The sequence below is a fragment of the Vombatus ursinus genome, unplaced genomic scaffold, assembly GCF_900497805.2.
Source record: "Vombatus ursinus unplaced genomic scaffold, bare-nosed wombat genome assembly UNPS02001287.1, whole genome shotgun sequence".
In the NCBI taxonomy this organism is placed as follows: domain Eukaryota; kingdom Metazoa; phylum Chordata; class Mammalia; order Diprotodontia; family Vombatidae; genus Vombatus; species Vombatus ursinus.
Window position 1 is genome coordinate 5,562,256 of NW_020941065.1, and position 17,315 is coordinate 5,579,570.

The 17,315-nt window shown below is 45.1% G+C and overlaps 1 protein-coding gene across 2 annotated transcripts in view; it reads right to left on the bottom strand.

Annotated features, from left to right (window-relative positions):
- TESC (tescalcin) overlaps positions 1-17,315 on the bottom strand; it is a 60,066-nt gene that overhangs the window by 19,962 nt on the left and 22,789 nt on the right. Inside the window, exons 2-3 of one of the 2 annotated variants that reach the window (XM_027864747.1) lie at positions 11,700-11,769; positions 1,096-1,176 (exon numbers count right to left, since the gene is read on the bottom strand). In XM_027864747.1, coding sequence (XP_027720548.1) covers positions 1,096-1,176; positions 11,700-11,769 — 151 coding nt within the window. The remainder of the gene's footprint in view (positions 1-1,095; positions 1,177-11,699; positions 11,770-17,315) is intronic. The other variant, XM_027864754.1, reaches the window with a different exon arrangement.

Genomic DNA, 17,315 nt, shown 5'->3' on the forward strand with positions numbered 1-17,315 from the left:
TCTCCCCCAAGTTCATGGAGGCCCTGAAATTTATTCATGGATTGGGGGGTTCCAGGTCCCCCGACCTAGTCCAACTCATGCCTGAAAAAGAACTTCTCCTACAATTTACCTGACACAACCTCTCTGAGACTCAGTTTCCTCACCTGTAGAAGGAAGGTAATACTTGTAGTACCTACTTCACAGGGTTGTTATAGGGCTCAAATGAGATTGTTATTGTTGTCCAGTCATGTCCAACTCTTTGTGACTCCATTTGGGGTTTTCTTCACAAAGATCCTGGAGTGCTTTGCCATTTCCTTCTCCAGCTCATTTGACAGATGAGGAAACTGAGGCAAACAGGATGAAGTGACTAGCCCAGGGTCACATAGCTATTAAGTATCTCAGGCTGGACTTGAACTCAAGTCTTTCTGACTCCAGGCAGAGGCACTCTATGCACTGTGCCACCTAGCTGCCCAAATAAGATGACAGCTAGCATTCAAACAGTGTCCCAAAAATCTTGACTTAAAAGCTATTAAAGCTTAAAACTACATTAAGAGTTTGAGGACATGCTGCATAAGGTATTAAAGTTTGCAGAACCTTGACATTCATTAGCTCATTTTGTCCTCACAGTAACCCTGGGAGGTAGGTGCTATTATTATCATCCCAATTTTACACATGAAGAAACTGAGGCTAAGAGTGGCTAACTTGCTCAGGTCATACAACTACTTGGTTGCCAGTTAATCCTGAGGCAGGATTCGAACTCAGCTCTTCCTGACTCCCAGCCCTCTATGTTCCCTCCTGTGTTATCTTTCAGCCTCGGAAGAAACAAGTCAAGCAATATGAAGTGCTATGTAATCATCAGCTATGATCATGATACTGGGCAAATCTCGATAGATAGAATAACATTGGATCCCCAAAGTACCTGCTGAGATAACCTCAGAAATGAAGTGGGAATAATAACACCTCTTACGCTATCCCTTGTTCACTTGGGGAAGATGAATCTAGTGGGGCTGGGACATGCTTTGAAAACAAAAAAGGGAAAGGTTGTATAATTGCAAGGTAGTGATGACAACAAGAATTAAAATCCATTAGCCTTATAAACCAGCCAAGAGCTCTTACCTGTTGTCAAAGAAGGCACGGATGATTTTGGATCTGATCGGGTTGAGCTCCAGGTCAGGGATATTGTTAAAGTTTTCTTTGCTGGTTTTGAAAGAAAAAACCAAGAAGAGAAATGTACCAGATTATGTCTTCTGTTCTATCTAGTTGTTGTTTTTAACCATTTATATTGGTCCTAGGACAACAGTTTAAAGTCAAATGGAAGCACTCAGTCAACTAGCATTTATTAAGTGCCTACTGTATACCAGGCAGAGTCATAGAATCTCAGAGCTGGGAGGAACGTCAGAGACCATACAACACAACTTGACCTTGAACAGAAATCTCCTCCACAGCATGAATAAATGAATGGATAAGTGAATGAATAAATGAATAAATAAGCATTTATTGGGCATTTGTGTTGTTCAGCCATTTTCAGTTGTGTCTGACTCTTTGTGACCCCATTTGGGGTTTTCTTGGCAAAGATACTAGAGTGGTTTGCCATTTCCTTCTCCAGCTCATTTTAAAAATGAGGAAACTGAGGCCAACAGGGTTAAGTGACATGCCCAGGGTCACACAGCTAGTAAGTGTCTGAGGCTGGATTTGAATTCAGATCTTCCTGACTCTAGGCTTGGTGCTTTATTATCCACCTCACCATCATGCTAAACACTGAGGATACAAATATGAAATCAGACAGTCCCCGCCCTCAAGGAGCTTTCATTCTAAAGGGAGAGACAGATGGTTAGAGAGGAGCACTTTGGTCCACAAGGGAGCCAAAAGAGAGAAAACCAATCAAAACATGTCAGGGTTGAGTTATTCATGGTTCATGCTTCCAGAACTGGAGAAAGTCTCTGATTGGAGAACTCTGGTGAGAAGTCAAGTTAAGACAATAAGCATTTATTAAGTGCCTACTTAATAAATAGTGCCAGGCACTATCCTAAGCACTAAGGATGCAAAGAAAAGCGAAAATAGTCTCGACCCTCAGCTCGCTTACAGTCTAATGGAGGAAGGTCCACCATCTACTTTTGGGTAATGATGACTGTTAGGGTAATTTCCTTTCATACAGCCAAATTTCGTCTCTCTGCCAACTTCTCCCCTCCACCTTGTCCAGTATCCCTTAATTGTTCCTGATTCAGCCCCCAGGGGCCAAGCATAATAAATCTAGTCCTTCCTTGACAGGACAGACCTTCAAATAGCTGAGGACAGTTGTCACATCTCATTCAGTCCTCTGTTTTCCAGATTAAGCTTCCCTAGTTCCTTCAAACCCTCCTTAGATGATATGAACTACAGACCCTTCCCCATGCTGGTTGTTCCTCAGCTCATCAAGGGTCTTCCTAAAATGTGTTTCCTGGTTTCCTGGTTTCCAGATGATGTGGTCCAGGCAAGGTGGAGGAGAGACAGTAGCTCAGTGCATCCAAATTCAAGTCAGTTCAACACACTCTAGAGACGTTCAAACACTGGACTCTCTTGCCTGGGTACCCGTAGGAGCACAGACACCTGGAAGGGCCCTCACAGGCTGCCTAGTCCAGTCTCTACCTTGAACAAGAATTAATTTCCTCTACAACCAACCCCAACAGTGCTCATTCAGCCTTTGCTTACAGATCTCTAGTCACAGTAATGATACCCCTGCCCTGCATTTCTATCAGGTTTCAAGGTTCTGAGGGCACTTTCTTCACAAGAAACCTATGAGGTAGGGAAAGTGCAAGTCTCATTATCTCCTTTTTGTGTTCTAGAAGACAGATCCCTAGACCTGGAATCAGGAAGCCCTGAGTTCAAATCCAGCCTCAAGCACTTACCAGCTGTGTGACCCTGAGCAAATCACTTAACCTCTGTCCCAGTTTCCACATCTGTAAAATGGGTATAATAATAGCAGCTAATTCCCAGAGTTGTTGTGAGGATCAAATGAGATATTTGTAAAGCACTACATGTAGTGCCTAGCACATAGTAGGTACTTAAATACTTATTTCCTTCCTTCCTTAAAGGCTTGCTATACTTCGGTAGGGGGCAGCTATGTGGCCCAGTGGATAGAGTGTCAGGCCTGTAGCCAGGAAGACTCACCTCCCTGAGTTCAAACCCACCCTCAGACTCGTACTAGCTGTGTGCCCCTGGGCAAGTCACTTCACCCTGTTTGCCTCAGTTTCCTCATCTGTCAAATGAGCTAGAGAAGGAAATGGCAAACTGCTCCAGTTTCTCTACCAAGAAAACCCCAAATGGGGTCATGAAGAGTCAGACATGACTGAAACGACTGAATGACAACAACAAATGTTTTGTGGGGCTGGCCATGACCAAAAAGTAAATAGGCTTTGTGCAGTGGGTAGATGACTTTTTCCCTGAAGAGCTACTTTGGGGGATGGGGTGGGGCAAGGAGTATGATTTTGTCAGTGTAGAGAACTCCAGGTGAGGAGACTCCCTCTACCAATGCAGAGCAGCATCTATTCTGCACCTTACAGTCTTTAGAGTTCCCATGGGCACTAGAAGGTTAAGTGACTTGTCCAGGGTCACACAGCTGGTATGAGTTAGAGGCAGAATTTGAACCCAGGTCTTTTAAACTCAGAGGCCAGGTATCTATGCACTACTGTCTGTCACAGAAGAGGTGCTATAGATTAAAAAGAAGAAATTTTGTGGATAATTCACAAGAAGGGTTTAGATAAATTCATGGGTGATTGATCCGTGATAACTGATTAGGGAAAACAGGGGTGATTTAGAACCCTGAAATACTGAAATATTTGAAACCATGCGTCTTTGTTTCAAATCCTGCTTTTGCTACTTACTTTCTGTGTGACCTTGGACAAATTATAACCCTCTCAGAGCCTCAGTTTCCTCATCTGAAGGATGCGGTGGACTTGGTGACTTCTAAGGTCTTTTTCAGCTCTGAACTGGTGATTATTCCTAACCTTGGGAGGTGCCTATCAAAGAGGACAATAAGCTTCTCGTCAGAGACTCAACTGAGGACTCCTGACATAGTGGAGAGAGTAGTGGACTCGAAGTCAGGAAGATGTCAGTTCAAATCCTGCCTCCAACCCTTACTAGTTCACTTCCCTGCCTTGTTTCCTCCTTTGGAAAATGGGGGGCTTGGACTCAAAGCCCTCTTAGGTCCTCCTTCTAGCTGTAAATCTATGATTCTTTGTCTTCAGGGCTAGATGGACCACAGACCACGGGGCTGACCTAGAGAGGCTGTACCATGCTCCCAGACTGAATGAAGGGAAGTAGAACCCAAGAGATCCCACATCTTGGCTCTGGAAGTTTTAAGGGGAAAATGAACCCTGGGAACACGTCTGTCTATAGGGAGCTGTGATTGAAAGCCCAGCTGCTTTGTCTGGTGGCCATCCATGTGAGCTGGGTTCTTCTTGTTCTGTGACAAAAAAACGCTTGAGTTATTGACTTTCAAAGCCTCCCCCACCAACTCCAACAGATGCTATTTTGCATACACTTGGCACATATTTCTTAGAATACCAAACTGTACTGAGTTTCCCAGCCCCTCCTTCCTTTCTTCCAAGTCCCTTTCCCCTCCATCTCAGCTCCTACTTACTTCTACCCCGTGCCTGCCATTCCAAGGTAGTATAACGTGGTCCAGTGGGTCTGGGTTCTTATGGATTCCATAGTTCCACAATGGTACAGGTGATAACCCCATCCCTACTGTGTGCCTCAAACTCATGTCCTTCCATCAATTCACCCCTAGAGGTGACCATGCTGGGAGCTTTCTTTGTTTTTTTCTTGACATTTTGAGGAATCAGTGGAGCATATGGGATATTTATCAGTTTTCCTTCTCTTTCATCATATACTGCTTCTTAAATCCCAGGTACTAAGTATCTGGTGGGGGATTTGAACCCTGGTCCTCTGACTTCAGTGCTAGTGCTCTTGTCCAACCAATACCTGAAAAGGAACTTGCTACTACATCACCCCCCCCCCAAAGCAGTCATCCAGTCTTTGCTTGAAGGCCTCTGATGAGAGGGAACCCGCTCCTTCCCACTGCCCACTCCACTTTGGAACAGCTTTCATTGTTAGGAAACTTTTTTAAAGATAAAGTTCAATATCCATTTTTCCCATTCTACCCATTGCTCCCAGTTTTGGGCTCTGGGGCCAATCACTTTCATCACATGACCAGCCCATCTTATTCTAGAGGAACAGAAATTGAGAGCTAGAAAGGTCTTTGAAAGTCATCTAGTCTAACCCCTCACTTTACAGATGAGGAAACTGAGGCCCAGAGAGGTTAAATGACTGGCCCAAGCTCGCACAAGTAAGTGACAGAGGTAGGTTTTGAACTCAGGTCCTTTAACTACAAATCCAGCACTCTTTCTACTTCTCTGCTTCTTTGAGATGACTTAACTTGGGACATCATTGACCTCTGTCCAGGTTTCACTACAGATTTGTTCTCTGCTTCCTGGGGAGGGAGGGCAGGGGTTGCTGAGGAGAGAGGAACAGGCAGAAACTTGAACTGTTTGTCTGGTCTTACCAGTCTGTGCTTTTATATGGCTCAGGGTAAATGGCATTCACCACTCTTGAGATCAGATCCTTATTTCTGAACCCAAGGGGCTTCCCACTGATCCTGGTACCCCAGGGGATCAAAGTTTGGAATGGGAGGAGGGGAGAAGGGGATGCTTTAAATACTTCACACTGACCTCTGGGCCCACCCTTATTATGGAGGGATGAGAAGAGGAGGTGGAGAAAGGCCAAAACCCAAAGGTCCCATTGTCCAGGAATGATCAGATCCCCCTGAGATAAACAAGAGCACAGGCTTCCCTTAAACAGTTATGGTCTCCCTTCTTCAGGGCACTGGGATGGTTGTCCTTACCACTCACTTCCCACCACCCCACGCCAAGAGGAGAGCACCAAAGGGAAACCACTTCCCTGTTTGTACAACTGGATTCCTGGGCCCCATCTTCTAGTGGGAGCAGAGCTGCTAAATTATTTGTCTCTGCCTAGCTTTGTCAAGGCCTGGCACAAATCTTGCCTCCTCTGTGAAGACTTCCTGGACTACTCATTCTAGCCCCAATAAGAATCTTTCTCCTTTCTGGAATCTCTGTAGGACTTTCCAGCCTTAGGCTAGGAGAGACCTGGGTTTGAAGACCACCTCTGCTATAGCTGTGTGAGCAGGTACTTGTCCCTTAGCCTCTCTGTGCCTCAGTTTCCCCATCCATAAAATGAGTATAAAAATACTTTTAATGCCTATCTGACACAGTTGTGGTGAACAAAGTGCTTTGTGTGAAGCTTGAAGTATTATAATATTGGGAGTTAGTATTATTATAGAAGATTAAAGCTGGGAGGGGCCTTAGAACAGGGAATGTCCGAGCTGGGAGGGGCCCTAGAACAGGGGATGTCAGAGCTGGCAGGGGCCTTGAAGGTTAGCCAGTCCCATGCCTTCTTTTTCTAGATGAAGATAAAGAGAAGGGAAGGCACTTGACCAAGCTCACCCAGCTTCCTGGCAGCAGAGCTGGGATGGCACTGAGAACCCGGGCCTCCTGACCCATCCCTGAGGCTGCTCATTCTGCACAACCTACTCCTTACTTCTCATTCTTGTCTGGTTGTGAGAGGTGATCTCTGAGAATCTTTCAGCAATGAAGCCTCCTCAGGGAGTTAATCGCTTCTTGTTCTGTTGAAACACTTGCAGCTGGTTGATCTTGTAAAGAAACATGCTTTTCAACTTTATCAGACCTCCTCCTCCCTGTCTAAAACTATTTACTCTAAAAAGAAAAAGAAAACCTCCTGTCTCCAGGCAAGTTGTAAAAAGTGTCCTTGCTCTTCGTTGCTGGGGTAGATTGCCGCTAATAGATTGTACCCTCAGAGCTTGCATTAATGAGCCCTGAGGAGGGGGCTGGGAAAGGGGATTGAGCTAGGACCTATATAACTTGTTGATCTGAACACACCTCTGCTCTCCTCGGTCGGCACCATTTTTTTTGGTGCTCTGGGGGGAGCCCTTTCTCGAGAAAGCCAATAAATGGAATTTTCTTTTTGCTAATATCTCTGAGGCTCTGATTCATTGATAAGGGTTTCTGTATCCCTTGGTCATTTGACAGGCAGAGGAAACAGAACAGTTACCCACTAAGGATGAAGGGGTCTAGCCCAGGGACCAGCTGTCAGCTCTGCCGGCATCCCTCGTGAGACCACGAGGACCAGAGGAAGGCAGGCATCCAGTCCACGGCTGTAAGGACAGAGTTGACATCATGTGGTCTTGCCCATCAGACTGTGACCTCCCTGGGAGCAAGGACTGTCTCTTGTGTTTCTAAGTATAGCGCCTGGCACATAGTAGGCACTTAATAAACTCTTACTGACTCATTGGCATGGGCCCTCAGTGGGAAAGCCACAGAAAGCATGCTCAAGAATTACACTGGACGTCTATGGTCAGTCAGCACTCACAGCGGGGAAACCATGAACCAAAAGTCATTTTGCAACAACTTGTATACAGCAAAAACTGTTTAATGCTAAAAAACGTTTGTTTCTTGTGTCAATGCTCTTTCAAATTAGATTGTAAGCTCCTTGAGGGCAGTTGCCAAGTAATTTACTTTGTATCCACCTTCTCTCCTTCCCCTTCCCCTCTTCTACCCTTCCCCCCCAACACACTTCCATTCCACACCTTCATCTACTATTTTATAGAGGGCTGGGCTTGTTTTCTTGTGGGGAGAGCACCTGATTACTGGAGGATACTTGGTTTAATTCAATTCAACAAGCATTTATTAAGCACCTACTATGTTCAAGGCCTGGCATGTGTACAAAGACTCAATTGAAATGTCCCTATAATCAAGGCACTTCTCTCAATTCATTCTCTGGGCATCAAGGTGACAGAGTGCTGGACCTGGTGTCAGTGAGACCTGAGTTCAAATCAGGACTCAGACACTTAACAGCTGACCCCAAGCAAGTCACTTTATCTGTCTGCCTGTTTCTTCATCTGTAAAATGGGGATAGTAACAGCCCCTCCCTCCTAGAGTTGCTTCGAGGATCAAATGAGATAATATTAGTAAAGTGCTTAGCAAACCTTAAATTGTTATAGCATTGCTAGCTCTTATTAGCATTCCTGGGAATTTATTTTGTAAAAATTCTGTATATTTAAGTACTGGTCCTTTCCCTGAGTAGAGATAATTCCTTGAGGGCAGATGCTGCCTAACTTTGGTCTCCTTAACCCCATGACCCATCACAGTACATCAAAGGTCAGTCAACATGGATTTATTAAGCATTTACTATGTACCAGGAACTGGGCTAAGTACTCAAGATAGAAAGATGCCCCCCTATAGGTGCTTAAAAATAAATGCTTGCAGATGGGGGTGGGTGGGGTAGGATGAAGGACAGGGAAGACCTATGGGTATAGAAATAAAGCTCATGCCTCCTGATAATACTTTCTGTTCTGCAGGCATTCCACGAAGGAAGAGAAGGAGAGAAGGAGGGGGTTAAGTCCCAGAAGGATTCTGTCTCCTCTTTCTTCTGTTGCCTATAGCTCTGTCCTGTCATCCCTGGGGTGACAGCTTGGGGGATGATTGTTCTCTACAGCCTTGAAAAACATGGAGAGTGACAGATTATGCAAAGCAGGGTGCTATGGGCTCCCTAGCTAGCCACCAGGAGCTCTTCCTGTCAGGTTGTTTATATAATGAGCCAGGCACCCAGGTCCTGCAGGGCTGGGCCCCCTGGGAGAGCAGACAGCAGAAGGATGGTCAAATTCTTGGTGTCAGAACTTGCTGGTGGGGAGGAGAAAGGGGCAGGGAAACAGGAGCCCTCAGCTCCCTTTCCTTTGTCTTCTGGTGGGTAAGGAGGCTCAGGAGCTAGGATTCCCTTAGGCTCGGCTGAGCCACTGAAGGTGGGGGTGGGGTGGGGATATATTAGGATGGTAATAGAACTCCAAGTATATAAAGGCAAAATCTGTGCCACCATTCTAGAGTTAGGCAAGAGATTCAAGTCTTTCCTGGAATCTCATCACCTCAGAGGGGGCGGGGGTCTAAAGGCATGGAATCTAACTAGTAACTGAACCAGAACACTACTGATGTAGTGTTCACCAAAAGTGATCACCCTCAAAAGTCTCCAGGGAGAGAGAACTACTTCTGCCTCCCAAGGTCACCCATTCCATTTATTATCAGGAAGTTTCCCCTGATATCACTCCAAAATTGTCCTCATAGACACTTTTTCCATTGTATCTGGGGTCTGCTCTCTGGGGTTTTCATTCCCCTTTGTATCTGCTGCTCTCCCTGATTTCAATTCCAGGGAAAAGATGCCCCTCCCAGGTTAAACTCATCTTGTCTAATCTCACCTCCATACTGCTAACTCCAGTCTCAGTTGATACCACCTCCCTCAACCTCTTCTCTCCTCTGACTGGAGAGCTGGAGAGCTGAGTACCAAACTCCTCCCAGTGCCTTCCTTTATAGCGGGCAGAAACTGGACTCTTACCTCATTCCACTATGCATCTGCTGTCCTGCCTAATTTTGACTCCATGGAAGAAGATGCCCCCATCATGGGTATCCCTGGTGTCCTGTTCCCTGCCCCCCATTTCATACCTCCTTTTGTGTGTTGTCTTCCCCCTCCCCCCATTAGATTGTAAGCTCCTTCAGGGTAGGGACTGTCTTTCTTTTTATCAAAACCTGTCCCCCCAGGCTGTAGATCCAAGCTCCCTTTGCTGCACTCTCTACATCACAAACTGGTCCACTCATCCCTGCATCTGCTGATATGTCACCCCCTTCTCCCTTCCATCTCTTGGAATCCTTGCTTCCTTCAAGGCTCAGTTCATGGCTCACTTCCTACTACATGAAGCCTTTCTTGAACCCAGGAATCCCTAACACTCCCTTCTTCTTCCTTGATTGATGCTGTAGAATCCTATCTGTATCAGTCAACTAGCATTTATTAAATGCCTACTATGTACCAGGCACTGGAGTACAAAGAAAAGTAAAAGACAGTCCCTGCCCTCAAGGAGCTCACAGTCTAATAGGAGAGACAACGTGCAAACAACTATGTACAAACAAGACAGACAGGAGAAATTTGGGGCAGAGAAAGGAGAATCCCTTTCTCAGAGAGAACCCTTTAAGATTAAGGAGAACTAGGAAAGGTTTCTTGTTGAATTCTAAGTGAGACTTGAAGGAAACCAGGGGAGTCAAGGAGGCAGAGATAAAAAGGGGAGAGAACTTCAGGCACCTAGGGACAGCTAGTACAAATGCCTGGAGTCCGGAAATGAAGTGTTGTTTGTGACGAACATCCAGGAGACCAGTGTCACTGGATCTCAGAGTACGTAGAGGGAAATAAGGGGTAAGAAGATGGGAAAGGTAGGAAGGTGACAAGCTACTGTTGCTATTCCATCATGTCCCACTCTTCATGCTGCATTTGGGGTTTTCTCGGCAGAGAAACTGGAGCGGTTTGCCATTTCCTTCTCCAGCTCATTTTACAGATGAGGAAACTGAGGCAAACAGGGGGAAGTGACTTGCCCAGGGTCACACAGCTAGTAAATGCCTGAGGCTGGATTTGAACTCAGGAAGACGAGTCTTCCTGATTCCAAGCCCAGTGGCTTTAAAAAACCAGGGATTTTTTATTTGATCCTGGAGGTAATAGAGCCGATCAATGTATATTAATCAGCGATACAGGCTGTGCTTCCCCTCCCTTACCCCTCCCGCCCCAGCAGAATGTCAATTTCTTGAGGGCTGGGATTGTTTTTGCTTTTGTCTTTGTATTCCAATGCCTTGCACGTGGTAGATGCTTAAGAAACACTGTTGGGTTCAATTTGAGTTCTTCAGTGACAGGAGCTCGCTCTCTCTCAAGGGCACATTTCTTTATTGAAAAGCTATAACACCTGGGATGTTTCTCCCTCTACCGAGTTGAAATCTGTCTTCCTGTAACTTCCAACAAGCTCCCTGGTCCTTTCTTCTCCAGATGAAAAAGCTCCCTGTCTTGTTTCTAAGGAGATTCCTTGGAAGGCAATCACTTCATTTTCCCAGAGCACTGACTCAGTAGCCCGGCAGAGCCTGTATCTTACAGACCCAAGGAGGCAGCGTGAGACAGGGGAGCAGATGCTGAATCGGGGAGTCAGAGGGTCTGGTTTCAAATCCTGCCTATGCCCGACCACCCATGTGGTCTTGGGCAAATCACTTGAGCTCTTTCCCCTATAAAATCAGGGGGTTGGGCTGGATGACCTCTGGGTTTCAAATCTATGATCCCTTTTGGGTTTCAATTTCCTTACCTGCAAAACAAGGGGGTTGGAATGGATGACCCCTAAAGCCCCCTCCAGCTCAAAAATCTCTGATCCTAGCTCCTTTGGTCCAAAGACAGCAGGAGAGTGACCTCCTCCCTCCTTCTCCCTTCACTATATACTTACAATACCTATAGGCTCCTTCCCTCCCCTTTTAAGTTGGCTTTTAAGTTGCCTTGGGGTCCTTAAGTTGACCTGGGCTTCTTAACCTAGAGTTGTGAACTTCTTTTTGAAAAAAATACTTTGATAACTCTTTCAATATAATTGGTTCCCTCTGTAATCCTATGTACTTTCTTTTGTGCATGATTCTTAGAAGGCATCCATTTGACTTTGACGGATGGCAGTAAACAAAAATGGTGAAGACCTCATGCTCTATTATTGGGTCATTCAGAAAGAGAGGGAGGCCTTCCCTGTCCCCATGCCCCAATCTAACCAGGCACTTCTTAATGGCTCTGTGGAAGGCACTGTCTAAGCATCCTACCGGATGGTCGGCTGGTTCCCACTCAGCTGCTTGAATCTTCGATGAAGCTGTTCGATTTGGTCTGAAGAGACTGAGGGGGGGAAAAAGAGTGAGAGGTCATTAGTAATGAAGGGAGTTCTCTCCTTGAACTGCTCAGGGGCGAGCAGGAAAAACCCATCCCCCATCTCCAACATCCCTCATCCAAGACCCTTACCCACTACCCCAAGAACCCCCCAAGGCACCATTCAATCAGCATTTACTAAGCACCACAGTGCCAGGCACTGGGGATACAAAAAATAAACCCTCCCAAAGCAACATCCCCGCCCCCCAAAACAACAGAACAGGAGATGCCCTCGAGGAGCTGACCTTCTATTGCCCCATCAAAGCTTTCAGGCTGGAGAAAGAGGAAGAGGTTCAAGCTGAGACTGGAAATTCAACCCAGGCTCTGGTTGGCTCGGGTCCCAACCCACTCTTAATTTAGTTACTACTACACAGGAACACACACACACTACATATATATGTGTATATGTATGGAGAGAGGGAGAAGAGGAAAATGAGGCTCAAGCAGGTGGTGACTTGTCTAAGGTCACTAGCATCATAATTCTAGACCCGGAAGGGACCTCAAAAACCATCATGTCTCCCTGCCCCCCTCCACTTCATTTTATAGTAAGTCCATTAACTCACTGCCTTTTTCCAATTTTCCAAGACTTTAAATCAGAGATTCGTTCTCCCCCCCCAAAAAAAACCTGATCTTTCTATAGGGTGTGCAAAGTGCTGGATTGTATTTATTCACTTTATATCTAAGTTATATACACTGATACAGGCTGTCCCAAAAGACTTAGTGCAGTTGGAAGTTTTTAACCGTTCCCTCCCCCCTTCTCCAGTTGCAAGGGTTTCTGGTGCTGTCCTTTACCTCCATCGCTCCTATTTTTCTGAACTCTGTGCTCATCTCCATTCCTCCCCACCCCCTACCCTCCACAAGTAGAATGCAAGCTTCTTGAGGGCAGGGACCATTTCGTTTTCTTTTTCTCGCCATTTCCTAAACGCAGAACGGAACAGAATTTCCTAGCCCTTAAATAAGGCGTTGGAGGGAACGGCTGACTGCCTCAGCTCCTGCTCCTCGTACCCTCTGGGTCGTCAGGCGAATGCTGCCACCCTGTCCCCAAGTCCCAAGACCATTTTTTCTGCAAATAAGTCACAAGACAGCTCCCTCCCCCCATTTTCCTCCCCCCTCCCCCTTCCTCATCCATAGGGTGTTGTGTGGGGAGAGGGGTGGAAAACCCAGCTAAACCCGCCCCCCTTTCCCTAAAAAGATAGACGTTCCTGCCTTTCACATCAGGAGGCATCTCTACTGAGCACGTACCCGGGCTCAGACTGGAGAAATGGAAGGGTATTCTCAGAACTCCGGGTTCAAATATGTAACCTGGCCTTGTACTATATAACCTTGGCTCAGCGGTGTGGCCGCCCGTGCCTCAGTTTCCCTCGCAGTAAAGTGAAGATTTAATTAAAAAAAAAAACAAACACTGACTTCGGGAAAATAATGAATATACATGCATGTGAATTAATTTGAAACACACATTAAAAGTGTTATGCTAAGTGAGGTACGCGGCCTGAAAGTCAGGCCCTGGGGGACTCCCAGGTCATTTCCTAATGTAATAAGTAATAAGTGCCATTCACTCCACTGATTAGGAGAGGAAGAAATGACTCTGGGGCTTAACAAGCCCAGAATTTGGAGAATGCCTGGGGCCATGCCCAGGGGCACAGCTGGTCTAGCTCACAGCCCCTAGGGCGGCATATTCTGGAGGTACCATTAGCTCTCCCTTCCCAGGAGGAGGGCAGCCGCCCCATCCCCACCTTCATCCCATCTCCTGGAGGGCCGGAGGCGAAGCGGTAACTACTTCCCAGGACCCCCAGGGGCTGGCACACAAGGCTAGAAGAGGAACGGAATGCTAGTTAATAATAATAATTGCAGAATCCCAAGATCTCAGAGTTGAAAGGATCTTAGAAAGTCAGCCCGTCTGACCCACAGCAGAAAAGGGATCCTCTGTATTTCTCATGCTCAACGGGCGTGGTGGGGGGGGGGGAATGAAGGGGTAGATTTGGAGTCTAAACCGCAGAGTTCCAACCCCAGCTTGGCTGCAGTCCTGTTGACCTTCTCCTTCCCCCACCCCTCCCCCCTCAGTGACATAGGCAGGCAGACTGATTTAGCAGACAAAACGTTCACCTTGCGTTCTGGAAGACCTGAATCAAATCCCACCTGAGACACAACGCCAACTCATTTTATCTTTCTCTCTCTCAGTTTCCTCATCTGTACCAAGAGTAGATGACCTCTGAGGTCCCTCCCAGCTCTAAACCTATGATCCTATGTCTTGGGTTCACATCCTGAGCAAGTCATTTCCCTTCAAAAGAGCCTCCAGTTTCCTATCTGTAAAATAGGATTAGTAACACCACCTACCTCTACGGGGTTAATGTGAGGAACAAGTGATATAATATACAGAGTGCTTTGCAAACGTTCAATTTTGAGCAAATTAAATATAATAAGCTAATTGAATTTATCCAGGCCTCAGTTTCCTCATCTGTAAAATGGGGATAATAATAGCACCTACCTCTCAGGGATATTATGAGGATGAACTGAAATATTCAATCGATTTGCAAACTTTATTATAGACAACTATTATTACTAAGTTATTTTTTCCCTCCCTGGGCCTCAGTTTCCTCATCTGTAAAACAAGCCTCTTGGACTATGCCCTTTTTCAGCTCTAGCTTTCTGACGGTCACGGTTAGGTTAGGACTGTCTTTATTGTTCACACTTCCCAGAGACTACTGGGAGAAATGTCGCTGATATTGACACATAAAAGTGTCAATAAGGGTGTGCTTCCTTTCAGGAATAGTAATGAATGAAAAATTCAGATTGACCCATGAGGTAGGGGTTATTATTCACTTGGAAAAGGTTCCAGCATGGAATTTCTTTAAAGCAGAGTTTCTTAAACTGGTTCCTATGAATTTGTTTCTAAATAACTGACTTTTTTCTTTCTTTTTTTAATTTTTAATTTAATTCTTTTTAAGTTTTCAACATTCATTTTTATAAGATTTTGAGTTCCAAATTTTTTCTCCCTCTCCTCCCCCTTCCCCAAGACAGCTAAATAAATGAAATTTCTAATTAATTAACAGTTTCTAATTAACAGAATTCCAATGGAATTGATATCCTTTGTAATCCTGTGTATTTTATTTTATGATGTAAAAACATGGTTCTGGGAAGGGGTCCATAGGCTTCCCCAGACTGCCAGAGGGGCCCAGGATATATAAAAGCAAGGTACCCTAGTGCATTAAGAATAAGATGCATAATTCCAGAATTCCAGAGTTGGACAGGACCTTCAGGGAAATCTGGCCCAATGGGAACTTTCCCAAGAAACCCCCCTTGAGCACAGGTTTATAGTAGAAAGAGTGTTGGGTTTAGGATTACATGGCCCCTTTCCCTTTGGAATAGCTCTCACCGTTAGGAAATTCCCCCCTCCCCCAGTAAGCTGAAACCTGCCCCCTCTGAAACATTTATCCACCTCATTCATTGTTAATCATAATATTTAATCATTGTTAGAGAGGCCCTGCAGACAGAGCAGGAGATAAAAGTTCAAATCCTGCCTATGGTACCTACTGGCTGTGGGACCAGACAACTCTTGAAAATCATAAACCACATGGTACGGTAGATGGTGGCCTTGGAGTCAGAGGACTACCTTGAAATCTTGGTGCTGCTGCTTCCCAAACATGGGTGACCTTGGGCAAAACCCTTCCGCCTCCCTGGGCCAGTTTTCTCCTCTGTAAAATGAGAGGGTTGGACCAGATGGCCCCCAAGGTCCCTGCCAGCTTTAGATTTACATAGATTGCATCCGCATCGGTAGAAGGAGTCTCCACACTGGGAATTCTGTACAGAGATGTAAGCACAGATCTTTGGATCAAAAAAAATAAAATAAAATAAAGAATTGCTAATATCAACCACCGCTGGTTCCTATAAACTCTTGCAGGTTAATAAAACCCTCTCCTCTGATTTCCTTTGGCATCCAGAAGGCTGCGTTTATTCCCATCAGATTGTTCATGCAAACTTTACTTTTTTCCGTGCTGGCTTCCAAGTCCTGTAACCCAACCCTTGACCCTGGCTGATGGAGTCACTGATGCAGTGGGAACCATGGGAACCAGGCAGTCTCCTGTTTCTGGAATCCTCTCCTTCTGTTTTTGTTTTCTTAAATCCACCCTGGGGACAGCGGGGGAGGCCCTCAGACCATCCTTATTCATCATCCTTCCATCCATACGTCCATCTATCCATCCATTCACATATATACCCATTAAACTCTTACTCTGGGCAGAGGACTGTATCTGTACTGGGGGTGAGAAGATGCAAATTATAGCATCATTATAAGATCATAGACTTGGCGATAATAATAATAATCAATATTTATATAGCACCTACTATGTGTCAGACACTGTGCTAAGTGTTTTACAATTCTTACCTCATTTGATCCTCACAACAACCCTGGGAAGTAGATGCTATTGTTATTCCCATTTTACAGAAGAGGAAATTGAGGCAAACAGAGAGTAAGTGACTTGCCCAGGGTCACCTAGCTAGTAAGTGTCTGAAGCTGGATTTGAATTCAGATCTTCCTGACTCCAGCCAGGCCTGGTGGCTCTATCTACTGCCCCCACCAAAGTCTTCATTTTACAGGTGGTGAAACTGAAGCCCTGGAGGTGATTTGACTTGCCTCACGTTACATAGCTGTTCACTCATTCATTCATTCTTCAACATGCATTTAAAAATTACCTAGTTTGTGGCAGGCAAGATGCTAGGGATTGGAGTGCTTAACAAATATTTGTTGAATTAAATACTCTTTCTTCTTCTGTAAAACAGGACAGGTGGGCTGCATGCCTCTAAGGTCCCTTTGAGCTTTAAATCTAGGGTGCTATGGAGCTTTGTTCACATCTGGCCTACAACAGATCGTTGCTTCAAGAGCTTGGGTGACAGCTCCTCATTTCTCCAATAGGAAAGCTCTAGAGTCTTCCAGCTTGGAATCTACGATCCTTTAACTTTGAGGAAGGGGAAACTCATTGTCTCCTGTGACAGCCTAGCCCCCACCCCCACACATACACAAAACAACTCCAGAAAACCAAAACAATGAGAGTGACTGACTGTCCTCAAGGAACTCACATTCCATTGGGGGAAACCACGTACACAAAGATAAGTATATAATCAATCACTAAATATTTATTAAGCTCCTACTATGTGCCAGGTACTGTACCAAGTGCTGGGGATACAAAAAGAGGCAAAAAGCAGTCACTGCTTTCAAGGAGCTCACAGTCTAATAAATACATAGTATATGTAAAATATATAATATTTATATATATATAAATTATAAATTATATATATATAATATAATTTACAATTATTATCTCATTTGGTCCTCACAACAACCCTGGGAGGTAGATGCTGTTATTACCCCTATTTTACAGATGAGGAAATTGAGTCAAACAAATTAAGTGACTATATGTGTATGTATGTATAGATGTATATATATACACATATATACACACATACACATGTGTATAGACATATACACACATACATATGTATGTGTATATATGTATAAATGT